This window comes from Aotus nancymaae, unplaced genomic scaffold, assembly GCF_030222135.1.
Source record: "Aotus nancymaae isolate 86718 unplaced genomic scaffold, 86718_ANA_hifiasm-v0.15.2.pri h1tg000079l, whole genome shotgun sequence".
NCBI classification, from domain to species: domain Eukaryota; kingdom Metazoa; phylum Chordata; class Mammalia; order Primates; family Aotidae; genus Aotus; species Aotus nancymaae.
The window spans coordinates 23,742,919-23,760,306 of record NW_026988494.1 but is presented as its reverse complement, the minus strand read 5'-3'; the positions used below and the strand labels follow the sequence as shown (position 1 = coordinate 23,760,306).

The 17,388-nt window shown below is 43.6% G+C and overlaps 1 protein-coding gene across 2 annotated transcripts in view; it reads right to left on the bottom strand.

Moving 5' to 3' along the window:
• DOCK5 (dedicator of cytokinesis 5) overlaps window positions 1-17,388 on the bottom strand; it is a 219,379-nt gene that overhangs the window by 22,260 nt on the left and 179,731 nt on the right. For both annotated transcript variants that reach the window (XM_064368698.1, XM_064368699.1), the window contains exons 36-42: window positions 17,014-17,054; window positions 15,662-15,752; window positions 12,928-13,047; window positions 10,956-11,045; window positions 8,769-8,873; window positions 2,420-2,561; window positions 1,381-1,462 (exon numbers count right to left, since the gene is read on the bottom strand). In XM_064368698.1, the coding sequence (XP_064224768.1) occupies window positions 1,381-1,462; window positions 2,420-2,561; window positions 8,769-8,873; window positions 10,956-11,045; window positions 12,928-13,047; window positions 15,662-15,752; window positions 17,014-17,054 (671 nt within the window). The remainder of the gene's footprint in view (window positions 1-1,380; window positions 1,463-2,419; window positions 2,562-8,768; window positions 8,874-10,955; window positions 11,046-12,927; window positions 13,048-15,661; window positions 15,753-17,013; window positions 17,055-17,388) is intronic.

Below are 17,388 nucleotides of genomic sequence, written 5' to 3'. Positions count from 1 at the left end.
GTAGGCCAGGCTGGTCTTGAACTCCTGACTGCAAGTGATCCACCTGTCTCAGCCTCCCAAAGTCAAAGCACACAATTTTATTTATTTTTTATTTGTATTTTTGAAAATTATACTTTAAGTTCTGGGATACATGTGCAGATCTTGCAAGACTGCTATGTAGGTATACACATGCCATGGTGGTTTGCTGCCTCCACCCGCCGTCACCTACATTAGGTATTTCTCCCAATGCTATCCCTCCCCAATCTCCCCACCCCCAACTATCCCTCCCCTATACCCCACCCCCCAACAGAACCCAGTGAAAGCACACAGTTTTAAAAGGTATACGTGGCCAGGTGTGGTGGCTCATGTCCATAATCCTACCACTTGGGAGGCAGAGGTGGGAGGCATTGCTTGAGTTCAGGAGTTTGAGACCAGCCAATCTAGGCAGCACAGCAAGATCACACGCATGCATGCATGCACGCACACGTGCACACACACACACGTCAGGCTCGTGGCACATGTTCCAGCTACTCAGAAGGCTGAAGAGGGAGGTCTCTTGAGCCCAGGAGTTTTGAGGTTGCAGTAAGCCATGATCATGCCACTGCATCCCAGCCTAGGTGACAGCAAGACCCTGTTTCTTAGCGGGTGGATTGCCTGAGCTCAGGAGTTCAAGACCAGCCTGGGCAACATTGTAAAACCCTGTCTCAACTAAAATACAAAAAATTATCTGGGCGTGGTGGGGTGTGCCTGTAGTCCCAGCTACTGGGGAGGCTGAAGCAGGAGAATTGCTTGAATCCAGTAGGCAGAGGCTGCAGTGAGCCAAGATCGTGCCACTGCACACCAGCCTGGGTGACAGAGCCAGACTCCGCCTCCAAAAAAAAGTGTATGCACTTATACTTACGTTTGTGATCTCATTTGTACAGTTTTATAAGAGTTCTATCAACCCTATTAGCATTCAGCTTTTCAACAGAGGAAATGAGGCCCTCCATCACTGGGGACCAGCCACTCCTCCGTGATGGTTCTGGGTGAAAATAAATGCTCAGGGATATGAAAGCTAGGAGAGAAATTCCTGAATTTCCTCTGCCTAAAAAAACAAAACCCCCACATCCCTGTAAATTACCAAGCTTTTATCTTACACTCAAAGTAGAAAAGACAGTAGGTCTTGCAAACTGCAATAAATATGAGGCTTTGGTTTTGACATGCTCCAAACGAGTGTGAGAGAGAAACCAACTTTTCTCTTTTTTGCAGAGACAGAGTCCCACTTTGTTGACCAGGCTGGTCTCAAATTCCTGGCTTCAAGCAAAACTCCTCCCTCAGCCTTGGAAAATGTTGAGATTACAGATGTGAGCCACTGTGCCTAGACACGGATTTTTTTTTTTCTTTTCATGAAAAACCACTTACTTTAAGATCTGCTCTGGAACTGGTTTATCCTTGTAGCTGGGCGGCAAGCTCATCACTGGCTTTACGGTGAAGCACTGCATGTCTGAGGAGCTCGTTAAGGAAAGGAGAAGGGCTGGGGCCACCAAGATGTCAGACAGCAAAGGCCCCTGTTCCTCCTGGTTCACAGTCAGAAATGCCACCAGCACCAATCACTCCCTTTGACCCAAATGCCAGGACTCCATTGAAAATGGAGTTCCTTTATGTATCACCAAAATGTCTTATTCAATGATTAGAATGAATCCTAGGACCCTTCTTCTTCTTTTTTTTTTTTCGGTCAGACATCTGGCAAACACCTTTGCCACAAGGAAATAGACATCAATGCAATATCAGGAAATAGGTGCTTAGAAGTGGATTTAAACAGTTTCTTGGGACAAGCATCCCTCTGAAATCACCAGACTCAGAGCCCAGGCAACAGGAATTGCTTTTATCTTTGGATCTCATCTGTTTATCCTGTGCCACAGCTAGGCACTGTGCTAGGTATTTTGAATATGTTATCTCTAATACAACAACTCTACAAGAGGGATATTATTATTCTCTTTTCACAGATGGAGAATCTGAGGATAAGAGAGGTTAAAATCCAACATCACACAAGTGGTAAGTGGTAAACTTAGGCTTCAATACCTGCTCGAGGGTAAGGGCACCTGGTTTGATTTAATGATGGAGTCTTAGAAAGTTTTAGCACCCCCAACCACCAGTGCAGAGATACTGTTTGAAAGTCTACAACAGAATCCAGAATTCAGAATAGGAAGTCTATGTTCCACTTAAGCTCGCCATCTGGCTAGGAAGTATATTTCATATCCATCATTTGTCTATTATATCTTCTTTTGCTATGTCATCACCACCAGCTAACACTATTAGGGTCCCAAGGATTTTACATGGAATGGGAAGCAGCATCAGAGTGCTTGAGAGGATGGGACTGTAGCTCCTATATTCACTGGCTTAGCTGGGGCTGTGCAGAGCCGTAAGAGCCTCAGAGCTGTATTCTCCACGGGAAGGATACACTGCTTGGGAGAGGACTTTATGTCTTCCCCAGGAGGTGTGGTACTGGTCATCTTCTCCGCATTGGGAAACTGGGTTAGCAACCTCAGGCTGAAGTCCTCTCGCCTCTCATATTCCTTTCCCCGGTAGATGAAGATTTTATTCTGCAGTGGAGAGACAGCAAAGGAAGCCATTAAATAGGAAGAGTGAAGAGGCAACTGGCGTTCTGGATTCTGAGGGAGACATGGCACTCCCCAGCCAAAGTTCAATCCACACCATCGAGTTCTCATTGAATATCTAGTCTATGCCTAACAGTAACCGTCATATCTTACAAGAGCTACGGTTTATTTCAGAAGTTAAATCACAGGCATGAAAAATACTTAGGCCAGTGCTTCTTCTAGTGTGGCCCAAGGACCATGGCCAGTCTGTAAACAGTCAGGATCCATCTGCAAGGAAATAAGGAACTTGTGCCCTCTTTTAAATCAATGGCATCACCAGGCATGCTGATATTTTCATGGCAAGACAAAATATCTTCCTAAGGAAGGAAGGAAGCGCATTAATTTACATTGAAGGACTCCTTAACGAAGTCATCATGATCCAGTAACAGTTTGTGGACCACCACTTGAACAGCACTGCTTAAGTGTCTTCTAGCACAGAGACAGAGTCACAGAGAACAGGAGTAATGGACCACAGTCCCCAGCCAATCCAGAAAGTCTGATAGAAAATCACTGCATTAAATACTATTTTCTCCACCCTAAACTATAAATTTAATCTGTTTAATCAATTTTTTTTCCAAAGAAATTTCCTAGGCCCCAGGAATGGGAGTAATTTGTCTCACAGCTGTGGTTGTCTGGGCAAGTGCAAACACAGCCATGTATGAAATGAGCAGTTTGGCGGGTAGCCCACACATGCTTCATTTTTAACCAAGACTTGGGCCTAGGTTGTCTTGTAAAATGTCTTTGAAAATCACTTGTCCATTCATGTAACAAATATTTATTGAGCAAACAGAAGATCAGCTGGAAAACAGGAATATAATGGTGATCCTGCTCTCACAGAACTTAACTTCTAGAGGAGAGAATAAAAAACAGGCAAGTAAATAAATAAGTAAACATGATAGTGTAAGTACCGTGAAGGCAATTACACTTTCCAGGCAAACACTGAATGAAGGGAGTAAAAACTGCTGGATCTTTTGGAATACATAGTAACACTTTTACAAGCCAGGAAAACTCTACGGGACTTAAGCCTGTTGAAATTCTACCATTCAGATGAAACAAGGTGGGCAAAGGATCAGAGTATAATAAAACGCTAGTTGTATGATGCAGACAATAACCGTCAAAGGAATCAGAGAAGCAGGTCAGCAAGAATCAGCTCAGCTGGAAAGAGAAAGCTTCAAGGAAATCATGGGCCTTAGATGGACATAGATGGATGAATGAGATAAGGAAAGGTACAGAGAAGGGGAGAGAAGGACCAGGCGGGTATGTGGAAAGGGGAAGGCCCAGGGGCAGAAAGATCAGAGTTCCAGAAGAGATAACCTTGGACTGGAAGAATGAGCCAGACTATGAATGGTCTTGCATACCACACAGAGGTTTCAAAGACACAAAACATGTTCACTGGAGGTTCTGGAAGGCGGCAGCTGCATCACAAAAGAAGAAGTGTAGACAATGTAAGCCAACAGTGGAATCTATGCCCAACTGAAGGCTCACCGGCTGAACTGAGCAGGAGAAGGAAAAGTAACAGCATTCAGTGTTTGCCTCTTTGGTGTTGGGAGAAGTCAGATAGGGGAGTTGATGCTGATTCAAAGATCACTGGTCTTGAGCCTAGGTAACATAGAGAAACCCCATATCTAAGAAAAACTAAAAACATTAGCTGTGAGGAGTGGTGCATGCCTGTTAGCTCACCTACTCAGGAGGCTGAGGCAGGAGGACTGCCTGAGCCTAGGAGGTCAAGTCTGCAGGGAGCCGTGATTATGCCACTGCATTCTAGCCTGGATGACAGAGCAAGACCCCGTCTCTTAAAAAAAAAAAAACAAAAGTCACTGGTCTTGGAGTAGGAAGAACGGTGGTACCCTTGATGGAAACAAAGGAGATAATGAGATCTCATTGGGTTGGAAGGAGATAATGTAATTTTATATATTCTGAATTTGGGGAACTATCCCATAGAATGGAAGGGCACTGAGGTTACATCACTCCTAAGGATTTTATATTCTATAGTACACTTTGAGGTATGTTAATGGCTATAAACTACTTAACAGCTAACTAAGCACTCCTATATGCTATTTAATTCGCAAAACTTCCCTGTGATATACGCATTATTTTTCTAAATTACATATCAGAAAACCAAGACTCAGAGATTACGTGATTGACCAAAACCACACACTCACTCAGCAGGTGATTTAGACTAGAATGCTTTCCACTTGAAAGTCTGGTGTTCTTGATTTCATGGAACCACGGCTGTCTCTGTGGTCACATTTCCTGATTTCATGCAACACATAGGCATATGTAACAAGTACAGCTGGGGTACCCATTCTCTTATGTTGACCTAGATTAAACTAGAGCTAACGCTAGACCCTGATGCATTTAGAGCCTATAGTTTTTCTATTTTTTAATTTTTGTTTTCTTGAGACAGGATATATCACTCTGTCATCCAGGCTGGAGTGCAGTGGCTTGATCACAGCTCACCGCAGCTTCTAATTCCAATCCTCGAACAATCTTCCTGCCTCAGCCTACTGAGTAGCTAAGACCACAGGCACATGCTACCATGCCTGGCTAATTAAAAAAAAATTTTTTTAGATATCGGGTCATGCTATGATGCCTAGGCTGGTCTCGAACTGCTGGTCTAAAACTCCTGGGCTCAAGCAAGCCTCCTGCCTTGGCCTACTAAAGTGCTGGGATTACAGGCATGAGTCGCCATGCTTGGCTCCAGACCTTCCACTCTTTATTCTCTTTCCTCTGCCCGGTCCATTTCATCCTCGACCATGGTTATTTTAACTACATATAAGTAACTTACCAACTTTTACCTCCTGTCTGTAACTTCGTTTGAGTTCCAGATCTATACAGCTAATGGTTGACTTGTGCCTTTTGGATGTTCCAAATCTACCTCCCCTTGAGTATGTGCAAAACCAAACTTTTGCAAATACTTTAGAAAGCCCTGAGAGGCCCTCTGCCATCTGGTACACAAAGCCATCCGCCCCATTCTCCTGTGCACCCTCTTGCACACACTACTCCAGCCTCACAGCTTTGGGACCTGCTATTCTCCAGGTCTGGGACCCTTGCTCATCCTCTTGAGAGCTGCATGGCTTACTCTTTAACTTTTTTTCTGTTTTTTTCAAAAATGCCATTTTCTTTTGGAAGTCTTTCTGGTTTACTCTATTTGAAATTGCAACTCCATCCCAACACCTGCCTCTCTAGTCACCTTCCCTAAGACCTCTTCTCCAGGATACTGAACAGTGGTCCGGGCCATCTAACATACTAAATAGTTGATTGATTGATCTCATTTTTTCATCACTCCAAGCTGGAACATAAGCTTGATAATTTCAAGATTTTGGTTTGTTCTGACTCTGCTCCCATGCCTATATTAAAGCCAAGTACATGGTAGGAGTAAATAAATATTTACTCAAGGAATAAATTCATTCTCTCCTCCATGACTCTGGCCTTTTCCGGTCCTGCTGTCTCAGTAAATGGGGGTTCAACTGCCCTCTCCAATGATGCAGGACAGAAGCCCAGAAATCATTCTGGGCACCTCTCGCTTCCTCACCCACACAGCCCATCAATCATCAGATGCAGTGACTTCATCTCCACTACTCGAGTCTTTCCGCTTCTCTCTAAAGCCGCCACCCCCACTTCCCAAGTCTAGCCTGTCATCTTTTTTCTGAACATCTACAATGGTCTCTTAGCGGTTTACTCTCAAGCACCTTCTGTCCATTCTCCACGGACGACCATGGAGACCAAAGCCAGATGACCTTTCCAACACGAAAAATCTGCAGCGGCTCCCACTGCTCTCAGGATACAGACGGAACACCCCAGGAAACCCCAAGGCCTTGCAGGCTCTTCCAGGGCTTCCTGCCTCCCTGCCGGCAGCCCAGCTCTCTTTGTGCCTGTTGCACTGGCCTTTCCTTCCCCGGCACTGCCCTGCTCTTGCCTGCCGCTTCCTCTGCCTGCAGTCCTTTTTCCTACCCGCTTTACCACCTGACCTTTCAGAACGCAGCTGAAACAGAAGTTCCCTGGAAAGCCTTTCCTCATGTTTTATTTTATTTATTTTGAGACAGTCTGGTTCTGTCAGAGTGCGGTGGCACAATCTCGGCTCACTGCGACCTCTACCTCCTGTGCTCAAGTGATTCTCCTGCCTTAGCCTCCTGAGTAGCTGGGATTACAGGTATGAGCCACTGCTCTAGGCCCTGATTGTTTGTTTTTTTTTTTAAATTAAGACATAGGCTGTGTGTGGTGGCTCACACCTGTAATCCCAAAACTTTGGGAGGCCAAGGCAGGTGGATCATCTGAGGTCAGGAGTTTCAGATCAGCCTAGCCGACACAGTGAAACTCCATCTCTACCAAATACAAAAATTAGCCGGGCCTGATTGTGCATGCCTGTAATCCCTGCTACTTGGGAAGCTGAGGCTCAAAAATTGCTTGAACCCAGAAGCCGGAGGTTGCAGCGAGCAGAGATCACACCACTGTACTTCAGCCTGGATGACAGAGTAAGATACTGTCTCAAAAAATAAATAAATAATATTAAGACATAATCTACATACAGTAAAATGGATCCCTTTTAGTGTAAAATTCTGTGAGTTCTGACAAACATAACCAAGACCAATCAATATACAGAACAGTTTCATTGCCACCAAAACTTTCCCCAGGCCCTTCTGCAGCCAACCTCCCCCTGACCAGCAACCACTGATCTATTTTCTGCCCTGATAGGAAATGTTGCCTTGGCAAGAATTTCACATAAATAAAACCACAGAGTCTGCAGCCTTTTAAGTCTGACTTCTTTCACCTCGCAAGACGCATGTGGGAATTGCGCCTGCAGTTGTGCATTTCAGGAGCTCGCTGCCTGTGGCTGCTGCAGGATTCTGTTGTGTGGATACACTGCATTCTGTTCATCCTGTCACCACATCAGGGACACTTGGATTGTATCCAGTCTTTGGTGACTATGATTAAAGCTGCTGCTATAAACATTCCTGTACATTTTTTGTAAAGGGGTAAGTTTTTATTTCACTTTGGTAAATATTTCCTGGTTACAAATTCTTATAGTACAGGATATCTTTCTTGGTTACAGTTTATTTGTTTATTTATTTTTGAGACGAAGTCTCGCTCTGTCACCTAGGCTGGAGTACAGCGGTGTGATCTCTGCTCACATCCTCTTCCTCCCTGGGTTCAAGCAATTTTCCCCTGCCTCAGCCTCCTGAGTAGCTGGGATTACAGGCATGCACCACCATGCTTGGCTAATTTTTGTATTTTAAGTACAGACAGGATTTCACCATGTTGTCCACACTGATCTTGAATACCTGACCTCAAGTGTTCTGCCTGCCTCAGCCTCCCAAAGTGCTGGGATTACAGACCAGCCCACTGCGCCCGGCAGTTTAAATTTTACATTCATGTGTGATTAAAATATCCCCTCATGAATTTAGGTTGTAAAATCCATGAGGGTAGGAACTATGTTTGATTGCAATCAGCAAGATATTTTTAATGCCTTCCCTATGCCTGGCACAGAGTAGACGCTCAATAAATATTTACCGACTGAATGAATAAACTGTCTTTTCATTAGGCATTCTTAGGAATGTAAATTGCTTGCTTTACCACTTGTTTTAAAATTAGGAGAAAGGAGATGGATAATAAATATTTAAGCAAAGCTCAGTTCTAAGAGAAACTTTCTTTTAGTAACAGATAAGAATTTTTGTTTATTAAACTGTAAAATGAATATCACATTACAGAGAATTTTGAAATGGAAGAAAATATCATCATTGTCATTATTATTATAATAAAATGTTTTAATTTGAGAGACTCTTGCAGTCTGGTTCTTGGGATATCTACTTTCAAATTAGCTCTGGCTAGAAACAAAATAAACAACAAAGTATATCAGTCCACACTTTTCCCCGGCGTGACCTGTGGCAGCTGACCAGGGCAGGAGATGGTTCTGTTTTTTCCCTTTTTCACTGCACCTGGGAAAAGTCATTTCACAAAAGACCTGCCAGAACACCAGGGGTGTCTGGGGGTGTGGGGTGAAGAGGCCGGCCGCTCAGGAAGTGGTTTACCTCCCCTACCTCCCACAGCGAGAACATGGGTCGGCAGCTGCTAACACACTGTTGCCCATCTGGAAAAGAAATGAGGCTCCTCCTTCCTCCTAATGGCCTGGGAGACCACCATCAGGTTTCTTACCCGTAGGAAAGAAGGAAAGCCCTGTCCATAGTATCCAACAGCAAAGTATTCAGGCTGAGGCCTCATTGCCTTAATGATGTTCTCATAAAACGAGGCCCTTTTTTTCTGCAAAACAAAACAAGACATTCCAAAGGGAGGTTATAAGGACACGGTTGAGGGGGAAAAAAAGTCAGACTTTGTTTTGTTGTTTCCCATGTAACACAGGGCAATGAAAGGTCTTTGGAAAACACGCTATGGGCAGAAAAGGGTGATTCTGTTCTCGGATCACAGGTTATGGACCTGGGTTCCATGAAGGGGTGTTGGAGGGCTGGGACTCCCTGAGGGTATATGAAGAAGTGTGCGCACATTCAAATTCTTCTGCATAACAGGGCAGTGCACAACTCTGAGCAATTTCTCAAACTGGGCTCAGGACCTATGAAAGGTTAAAAGGTGCATTCTGAGATTCACAGAAGGTGGCTGCACTTAACCAGAAGCCGTTGGGAGAAGATAAAGATTCTTCCTCCTGACCTCCCTTCCAAGGCCAGGCACACTGGCTCATGTCTATAATCCTTGCACCTTGGGAGGCAGTGGTGGGAGGACTGCTTGAGGCTAGGAGTTTGAGTCTAGCCTGGGCAACATAGTGAGACCCCATCTCTACGAAAAATTTTAAAATTAGCCAGCAACTGAGGCAGGAAGTTGTCTTGAGTTCAGGAGTTCAAGGCTGCATCTATGACTGCGCCACTACACTCCAGCCTGGGTGACAGTGAGACTCTATTTCAAAAACATTCTAATAATAAAATAAATAACATTTTTTTAAGGAAGAACTGTGCAGTTCCTGCAGGCAGTTTGGATGAAAATGTCTGGTAAATTGTAAGTGCCCAGAAGGTGGTGGTGATGTTCTGGTTTTCAGTACCTGCTACCAACCTTCTATCTTTAATTCTTCACAAGACGAGGGGCTTCCCAGCTCTGACTCACAGGGTTGGCCTTAAAGCAAGCAAAATAGCCAGCCAGACTTGGGCAGCTCTGAGCAATGACCTGAGCCCCGTCCCCACAATACTTAGCACGCTATTACTCTTCTATCTAGGTGATGGGATCTGTCAAAATACTATTTTCTTAGACTGGTAATATGTCGCATTTGCTAGTATTTCAGCTCAGTCAGTTGATGAAAAAAAAAAAAATTTTTTTTTGAGACAGGATCTCACTCTGTTGCCCAGGCTGGAGTGCAGTAGCATGATTACAGCTCACTGTAGCCTTGACTTCTCAGGCTCAGGTGATCCTCCTGCCTCAGCCTCCCAAAAATTAGCTGGGACTAGAGGAACATGCCACCACACCAAGTTAATTTCTTGTATTTTTTGTAGAGATGGGGTCTCACTATGTTGCTCAGACTGGTCTGGAAGTCCTGGGCTCAAGCGATCCATCTGCCTCAACTTCCCAAAGTGCTGGGATTACAGGTGTTAGCCACCGCACCCAGCCCAGTTGATGATACTAATATGTGAGTTTTTTTGCATGTGATGGTAGGGGTATAGTACACTGGTAGACTTTTTACAAAGTGATCCTGACACATGGCTCCCCAAATAAATGATAATTTCAGGACTATGGGTGACCTGATCTTTTCTAACTCCTCTACTAAAAATTATTGAATGCAATATTGTGGTTGCCACCATTGGGTATTCAGAATGGCGGCTGCCTATTATCGGGCATTTAGAATGGCAGCTGCCTTCTATTGGGCATTTGGAATGGTGACTGCCTACCACTGGGCATTTGGAACAGTGGGTGCCTTCCACCAGGCATTTGGAATGGTGGGTGCCTTCCACTGGGCATTCATTTTTGTTTTGCTTTACTGATGGCTGGGAATATGGAAGGTCCACAGAAAGAAAAATTGCTTCAGGAAGAAAGAGAGAGCTGCAGACGGAGATCCTGAGGGATGTGGAAGGTGAGTCACTATTATCTGAAACTCGATATTCTACACCTTGAAGGCAACACCATTCCACTTCCAGGGAAGCTCTGAGCCTCCCGTGAAGAATAATTTGCAGAAATATTGATGAGAGCCTTTGTACTACATCTTTTCTTTTTCGTTCTCATTTCAAGCAAAGTTTACTTTTCCACTGTAAAAGACACAATTCATCCTATCAACTAACAGAAACATTTTCATGAGCACGAATTTTAGCAACGCTGTTGGAGGCCGAACAGATTTTGACCCAGACTCACCAGGAGGTTGCCAAGGCCCTCGTAGTCAAATACTTTGCTTTCGTAAGTCTCAGCCAACTCTTTGCTCAGTTTGATAGCCTTCTCCCACATCTTCAGAAAAAGGAAAGTAGGGTTAAAGTGGAGAACAAGGCAGTTACCAATCCAGCAGCAAAAGCCACTGGCAAGTCACTGGGAATGAGCAAGTGGTTGGGGGATTGAGTTTCGGTAGATATTCCTCACTTGCTTTATCCCTTGTATCAATGAAACCTTCATTTTCTGACATCATAAAGATAGTGTAGATTGGTAGCTTTGCCAGGGGCAGCTTCTGTAGTTCTGTTTGCGAGGACATTAAGAATAAGTACCATGTGTCCCCCAAAAAGCAATACTGCATTTAACAGGCAAAGCACCTACAACGCTTGAAAGTAGAGAGGACCCACTGCCAGTCAAGGTTTGGAGAGCATGCCAGTCTTGTTAGAGGGGGAAAGGAAGTTTCTGTGGGACTCTGGCTCAGAAACGTGTGTGTTTGTGTGTGTGTAGGGGTGTGTGTGTGTGTGCACGTAGGTATAGTTACACTGTTTGTGGGATGGAAAAAGTTCACAATACTGCTGTGTGGAATTTGGCAATCTGTATATCCATGCAGGGCACTGATTCCCCTACTTAGTAGATGTGAGTTTTAGGAAATGGCTCCGAACATGTATAACATTGTAAGTTACAGGCCAATGAGTGTCCTCAGTGTCTGAGGCTAGCAGCCCAGATTGAGCCTTCTAATCACTTTGGTATTTCATGAGCTGTCTCTTAGACGGATACTATTCAACCCACAGCATTGGGTCACTTCCTGCTTCATTCCTGTTCACAAGGTGCTATGTTCTATCATTTCTGGCTGCTGAAGGAATGTGTGCAGAGCCCACAAGCCACTGTGAAACACTTCAAAATTCAATCTTTTAAAGTCATTGTTTGCAAAATTTGTCCCCCTCTGAAATCTCAGAATTCAAGGATACGCAAAGAGAGAATAAACAGTAGTTGTTTTTTATTGTTGTATATTAAATAATGTATCTGGTCTTGGTCCTGAGTTCCAGTGAGGTGCCTCCTAAACCCTCAGAATTTCTCAAGTAATAAAAGTCTTTGTTATTCCTGGTGCCACCATCCCAGGATCACACCCAAATCTGTGCTAATGAGGTGACTCATGGTGGCCTCCTAGTCTCAGGATGGGGGCTACCATGCCAGAAATACCAACCACATGACTAGAAGGTTAGGGCTGTGAGGCACGTGGTATCAGCCTGACCTCCAAGGACAAAAGGAAGGCTAAAGATCAAGTTCATCATGTAGTTAAAGATTCAATCAATTATGTCTGTATCATGAAACCCTATAGCGGCTCATGCCTGTAACCTTGGCACTCTGGAAGACCAAGGCAGGAGGATCACTGGAGCCCAGGAGTTCCAGGTTCTAGACCAGCCTGGGCAACCGGTGGGACTCCATATTTACCAAAAAAAAAAAAAAAAAAAAAAAAGAAACTGCAATGAAAACTCTGTGGACCCATTGTTCGGGTGAGCTTCCTGATTGAGGAACACACTGATTTGCTGGGAAGGTGCCCCAACTTCACGGGGGAAGACACAGAAGCCCCGTGCTTGGGACTCTCCCAGGCTGTTACCTATGGATCCCTTCATTTGGCTGGCCCCAGTTTACATCCTTCTTGATGAAGCTGGAATCGTTAAATATAACACTTTACTGTGTTCTGTTGGTTGTTCTAGTAGACTATGAAGCCTGAGGGGGTAGTGGGAGCCCCCCAAATTTGTAGCCAGTGGCCCAGAACTGTGAAGAGACTGGGGACCCCTAAAAACTTGCAGATGGCATCTGAAGCGGGGGCAGTCTCGCTGGAGACTGTACCCTGAACCTGTGTAGTCGGTGATAACTCTAAGCAGTGAGTATCAGAATTGCACTGCGATACTGCAGTCATTTCCTCATTCCCCCAGTACAAAAACAATCCAATACTCACTTTGCCTTTGTCAAAATATGATATGATTTCTTGATACAGCTTCTCTTTAAGCTCTTGCTGAGTATAAACATAGTAACTGTCCCTCTGAAGCAAATGAGGCACACAGGGCTTGTCAGACCACTGAAAAGGAAGGAAAGCAACACACAGTTAATACAACAAATATTCAGCCCCTCACAACCAAGACGGTATTGCACATATGACTCATTGACACTGTATTTTAGCTTATGTATTAAACTCAAAAGTTACACACACACACACACATAGACACATGCCAGCTCCAAAACAAGTATCATGCCAAATGAATGAACACTCGCAGACATCCCCCCACAAAATCAGCAATAAAGAGAAGGTCGCTAACCAGCATGACTATCGCTGTATCGGGCCATGATTAATAAAGTCAGTTAAAAGAAACAAATTAGGAGTATAAAAATGAATAGAAAGAGGTAAAACTATCACAATTTGCAAACATTATGGTTGTATTCCTCATAAGGCAAGGCTGTTGACTAACAAACTGCTACACGCAATAAGAGAATTAAGTTACGCAGCAGGGAAAACATTAATATACTTGGAATAAAAGAGACTTCAGATACATGGAAACTAAATATACAGAAGATAATACAAGAACAGAACCAAACAAAAATAAGTCCAAAAAGATAACATTTCTAAGAGTGAACATTACAAGGAATACGCAAGACTTATATGCAGAAAACTTTCACACGCCATTGAAGGGCACAAAAGCAGACTCGAACAAATGGAAAGTCATACCATGCTTTTGGATAAGAACACTCTATTTCATAAACATGTAAATTCTCACTAAATTAATTTTTAAATTTCATGTTTCCAAAGTCCATATGGAAAAATAAACAAAAAGGAATAGGTAGGAAAACTCTGAAAAAGAAGAGCAACCAAGAGTAACTACCAGGTAATAAAACATACTATCCAGAACTCATAATTAATACAGTGTGGTACTGGTACATGAATAGACAGAGACCCATGTAAAAGCATATACAATCTAGAAAGAGATTCCCTCCCCGCTAAAATAAGAATTTAGTAATAAAGATGGGATCTTATACCAATAAGCAAAATGTGACCTATACTTAACAAACAGCATCTCTATTTAATAGCATGCTAAGGGGAAAAAGCTACATTTATAACTCATACCTTACACCAGAATAGGACAGTTTCTGAATTGCCCAAATGAAAAGACCTACAGTTGCAGACACTGGGGATTTCTTTCTGATCGTGCAATGGCAAAACCCACAGTGAACAGCTTCACCTTCTAATCTATATACAATAAGCTTTTTTTTTTGGAGACAGAGTCTTGCTCTACCACCCCGGCTGGAGTACAGTGGCACCATCTCAGCTCACTGCAAACCTCCACCTCGCAGGTTTAAGCAATTCTCCTGCCTCAGTCTCCTGAGTAGCTGGGACTACAGGCATGTGCCACCATGTCCTGCTAATTTTTTGTATTTTTTAGTAGACATGGGTTTCACCATGTTAGCCAGGCTGGTCTTGAACTCCTGACCTCAAGTGATCTGCTGGCCTCAGCCTCCCAAAGTGTGGGGATTACAGGTGTGAGCCACTATGCCTGGCCAATTATCCACTTAAATATGAATTGTGAATTTCCTTTGGGAAGTGGTGAAGCATAGGATTCCTGTTTTTAACTTGTATCTTAGGACAATGCGTGTATATTACTTTAGTATAAAATAAAAAATTAACTGTAAAAGAATATGAATAGCTGGGAACAAGACTGGAGGCAGAGAGATCCAACAGGAGGCTGCTGAAGTCCTAAAGGTGTGACATGCTGATGGGATGGACCAAGGTGGTATCCAGGGAGATGAAGAAAAGTGGATTGGCCAGTGTTGTGGCCCACACTTGTAAGCCTAGAACCCTGGGAGGCTGAAGTGGGATGAGTGCTTGAGCCCAGGAGTTCAAGACCAGACAGGGCAACATAGGGAGAACTCATCTCTTAAGAAAAAAAAAGAAAGAAAAAGACAAGTGGATAGGTTAGGGGCATGTTCTGAACAGAGGGGACACATCTCTTGCTTGTGGAGAACGTGGGAGTAGTGAGTAAAAGAGAGAAATCAAAGATGACTATGAGGTTGCCTGAGCAACTAAATAGATGGGAATGTTATTAGTAACATGGTAATGAGGTGCGGTAGGATGGGCTGGGGAGGAGCAGAGTGAGAAATCAAGGTTCCTGTTACTGGTTTGTTCAGTCTGAGCTGCGTATTAGCCAGTCAAAGTTTATACGTCAATCCAAAGTTAGAGGAAGTGATCAGGGCCAGAAATAATTACTTGAGGTCCATAACATATAGATGTATTTATAGCCAAGCCACAACATAAATCTATTTAGGGAAAGAATATAAATAGTAGAGTATTTCTATGGTATTATATTCACTTACAACTCATCTTTCTGCAGTTTTCTGCATTTTACACATTTTTAATGTATTCATCAATGTGTGTTTTATTTTTAATTAGAGTGTCAATTACCAAAGTTTCCTAAGTCATGGTCTGCTTTCCAAGGATTTTTAAATAAAAGATAACTTGAATTTTCCCATACTTGATCTACAAACTAGCTGTGCCTATTTAAAAAGAATTAAAAAAAAACCAACTTGTATAAAAGGATATCCCTGGAATAAGGTTTTTTCCCATTAAACTCCTGAAAGGTATAGAATTTAGTCTGAAAGGACACTGTACTCCACCCCGTTGAAACAGGCTCTCAGCCATTCACCTGCAGAAGCTCAGCGTGCAAGAGAAGCGTGTAGGCAGCTTCCGTGTAGTTTTCACAGTCTCGGTGCAAATCTCGAAGCTTGTACAGATATCTGGCAAGAAGGGGAGAAAGGAAGCCTTTTGTCACTCAAGAGTTTTTTGTTTTGTTTTGTTTGGTTTTGTTTGGAGACAGGGTCTTGCTGTGTCGCCCAGGCTGGCGTGTGCAGCGGTATGATCATAGCTCACTGCAGCCTTGAGCTCCAGGGCTCAAGTAATCCTCCCACCTCACCTCCTGAGTAGCTGGGACCACAGGCATGTGCCACCAAGCCTGGCTAATTTTCATATGTTTTATAGAGACAGGGTTTCGGCATGTTGCCCAGGCTCGAGAGTTGATCTAGTGTTCAGCTCATTCCATAACCAGATCCCAGCCTGCTTGCCTGCCTGACCCCCTTCCCCATTACTGTACAGAAGCATTTCCTTCCTCTTGAGCCAAGGAGTTGGTTCCTCCCCATTTCTTTAATACACTGTGCAGTCTCCTGCTTTCATGTTTTTCCAGCTCCATCTAAACTAGACAGAGTTTCTCCTCTTTCTCTTTTTTTTTTTTTTTTGAGATAGAGTCTAGCTTTGTCTCCCAGGCTGGAGTGCAGTGGAGTGATTTTGGCTCACTGCAACCTCTGCTTCCTGGGTTCAAGCGATTATCCTGCCTCAGTCTCCCAAGTAGCTGGGATTACAGGTGCCAAACACCATGCCCGGCCAATTTTTGTATTTTTAGTAGAGACGGGGTTTCACCATATTGGTCAGGCTGGTCTCGAACTCCTGACCTTGTGATCCCAGCCTTCCAAAGTGCTGAGATTACAAGCATAAGCCACCGTGCCCGGCCTCTCCTCTTTCTTTAAGGCAGTGATGCTTAATGTTTTTAAATTTTAGATCTTAGACCCCTTTGGGAAGCTAATGAAAGCTATGGAATCTCTCCCCAAAAACACGCATATTGGTTATGTACAAGTTTGTTTTATGTTCAGGGATTTGCAGACTTGAGGCTAGGACTCTTTGGCAGGTTTTCCTGCCTCTCCCTGTATAGCCTCTCCCTACACAGTCTCTCCCTGTATAGCCTCTCCTGCCCACCCAGGCAGAGAGAAGTTGTGTATCTCTCCCCTGAGCCCTGACATGACCTCACTTATGCACTCCTTCTGGTCGTACTTACTCATGTATCTGTCTAAAGAGTTTATCTGTTCAGGGTGAATGAAGCGTATCATGTACTTTAAGGGGTCTCTCAAAGCAGCAAACATGGTGTTGGGCATGGTATTTGTTTACTGAAGAAATCAATCACAAAGCCATGAAATCAATAGCAGAAGCAAGGTGTTTCCTTCAGCTTACCGTATGTATATGTCCTCTCTCTTCTTTTCTTTATAAAAATTCTGCCAGAAAAAAAAAAAGAGGATCACAAAATCCCAACATAAATCAAGAGCTATTGATGAGCTGGCCACAAAAATAGCCAAACCACTATTGTCACTTTCCCACAGTTTCACTTTTCCAAAGAGTTCACTGTCTCCCTTTAACAAATATCCCCATAAGAAAAGGGGATATTTATCCTCAGGAAGCAAAGTCACAAGAATGACATAATGGACTTTGGGAACTCAGTGAGGAAGGTTACAGGGGGGTGAGGAATAAAAGACTACATTTTGGGTATAGTGCTTGGGTGACAGGTGCTGTAAAATCTCAGAAATCACCACTAAAGAACTTAACCATGTA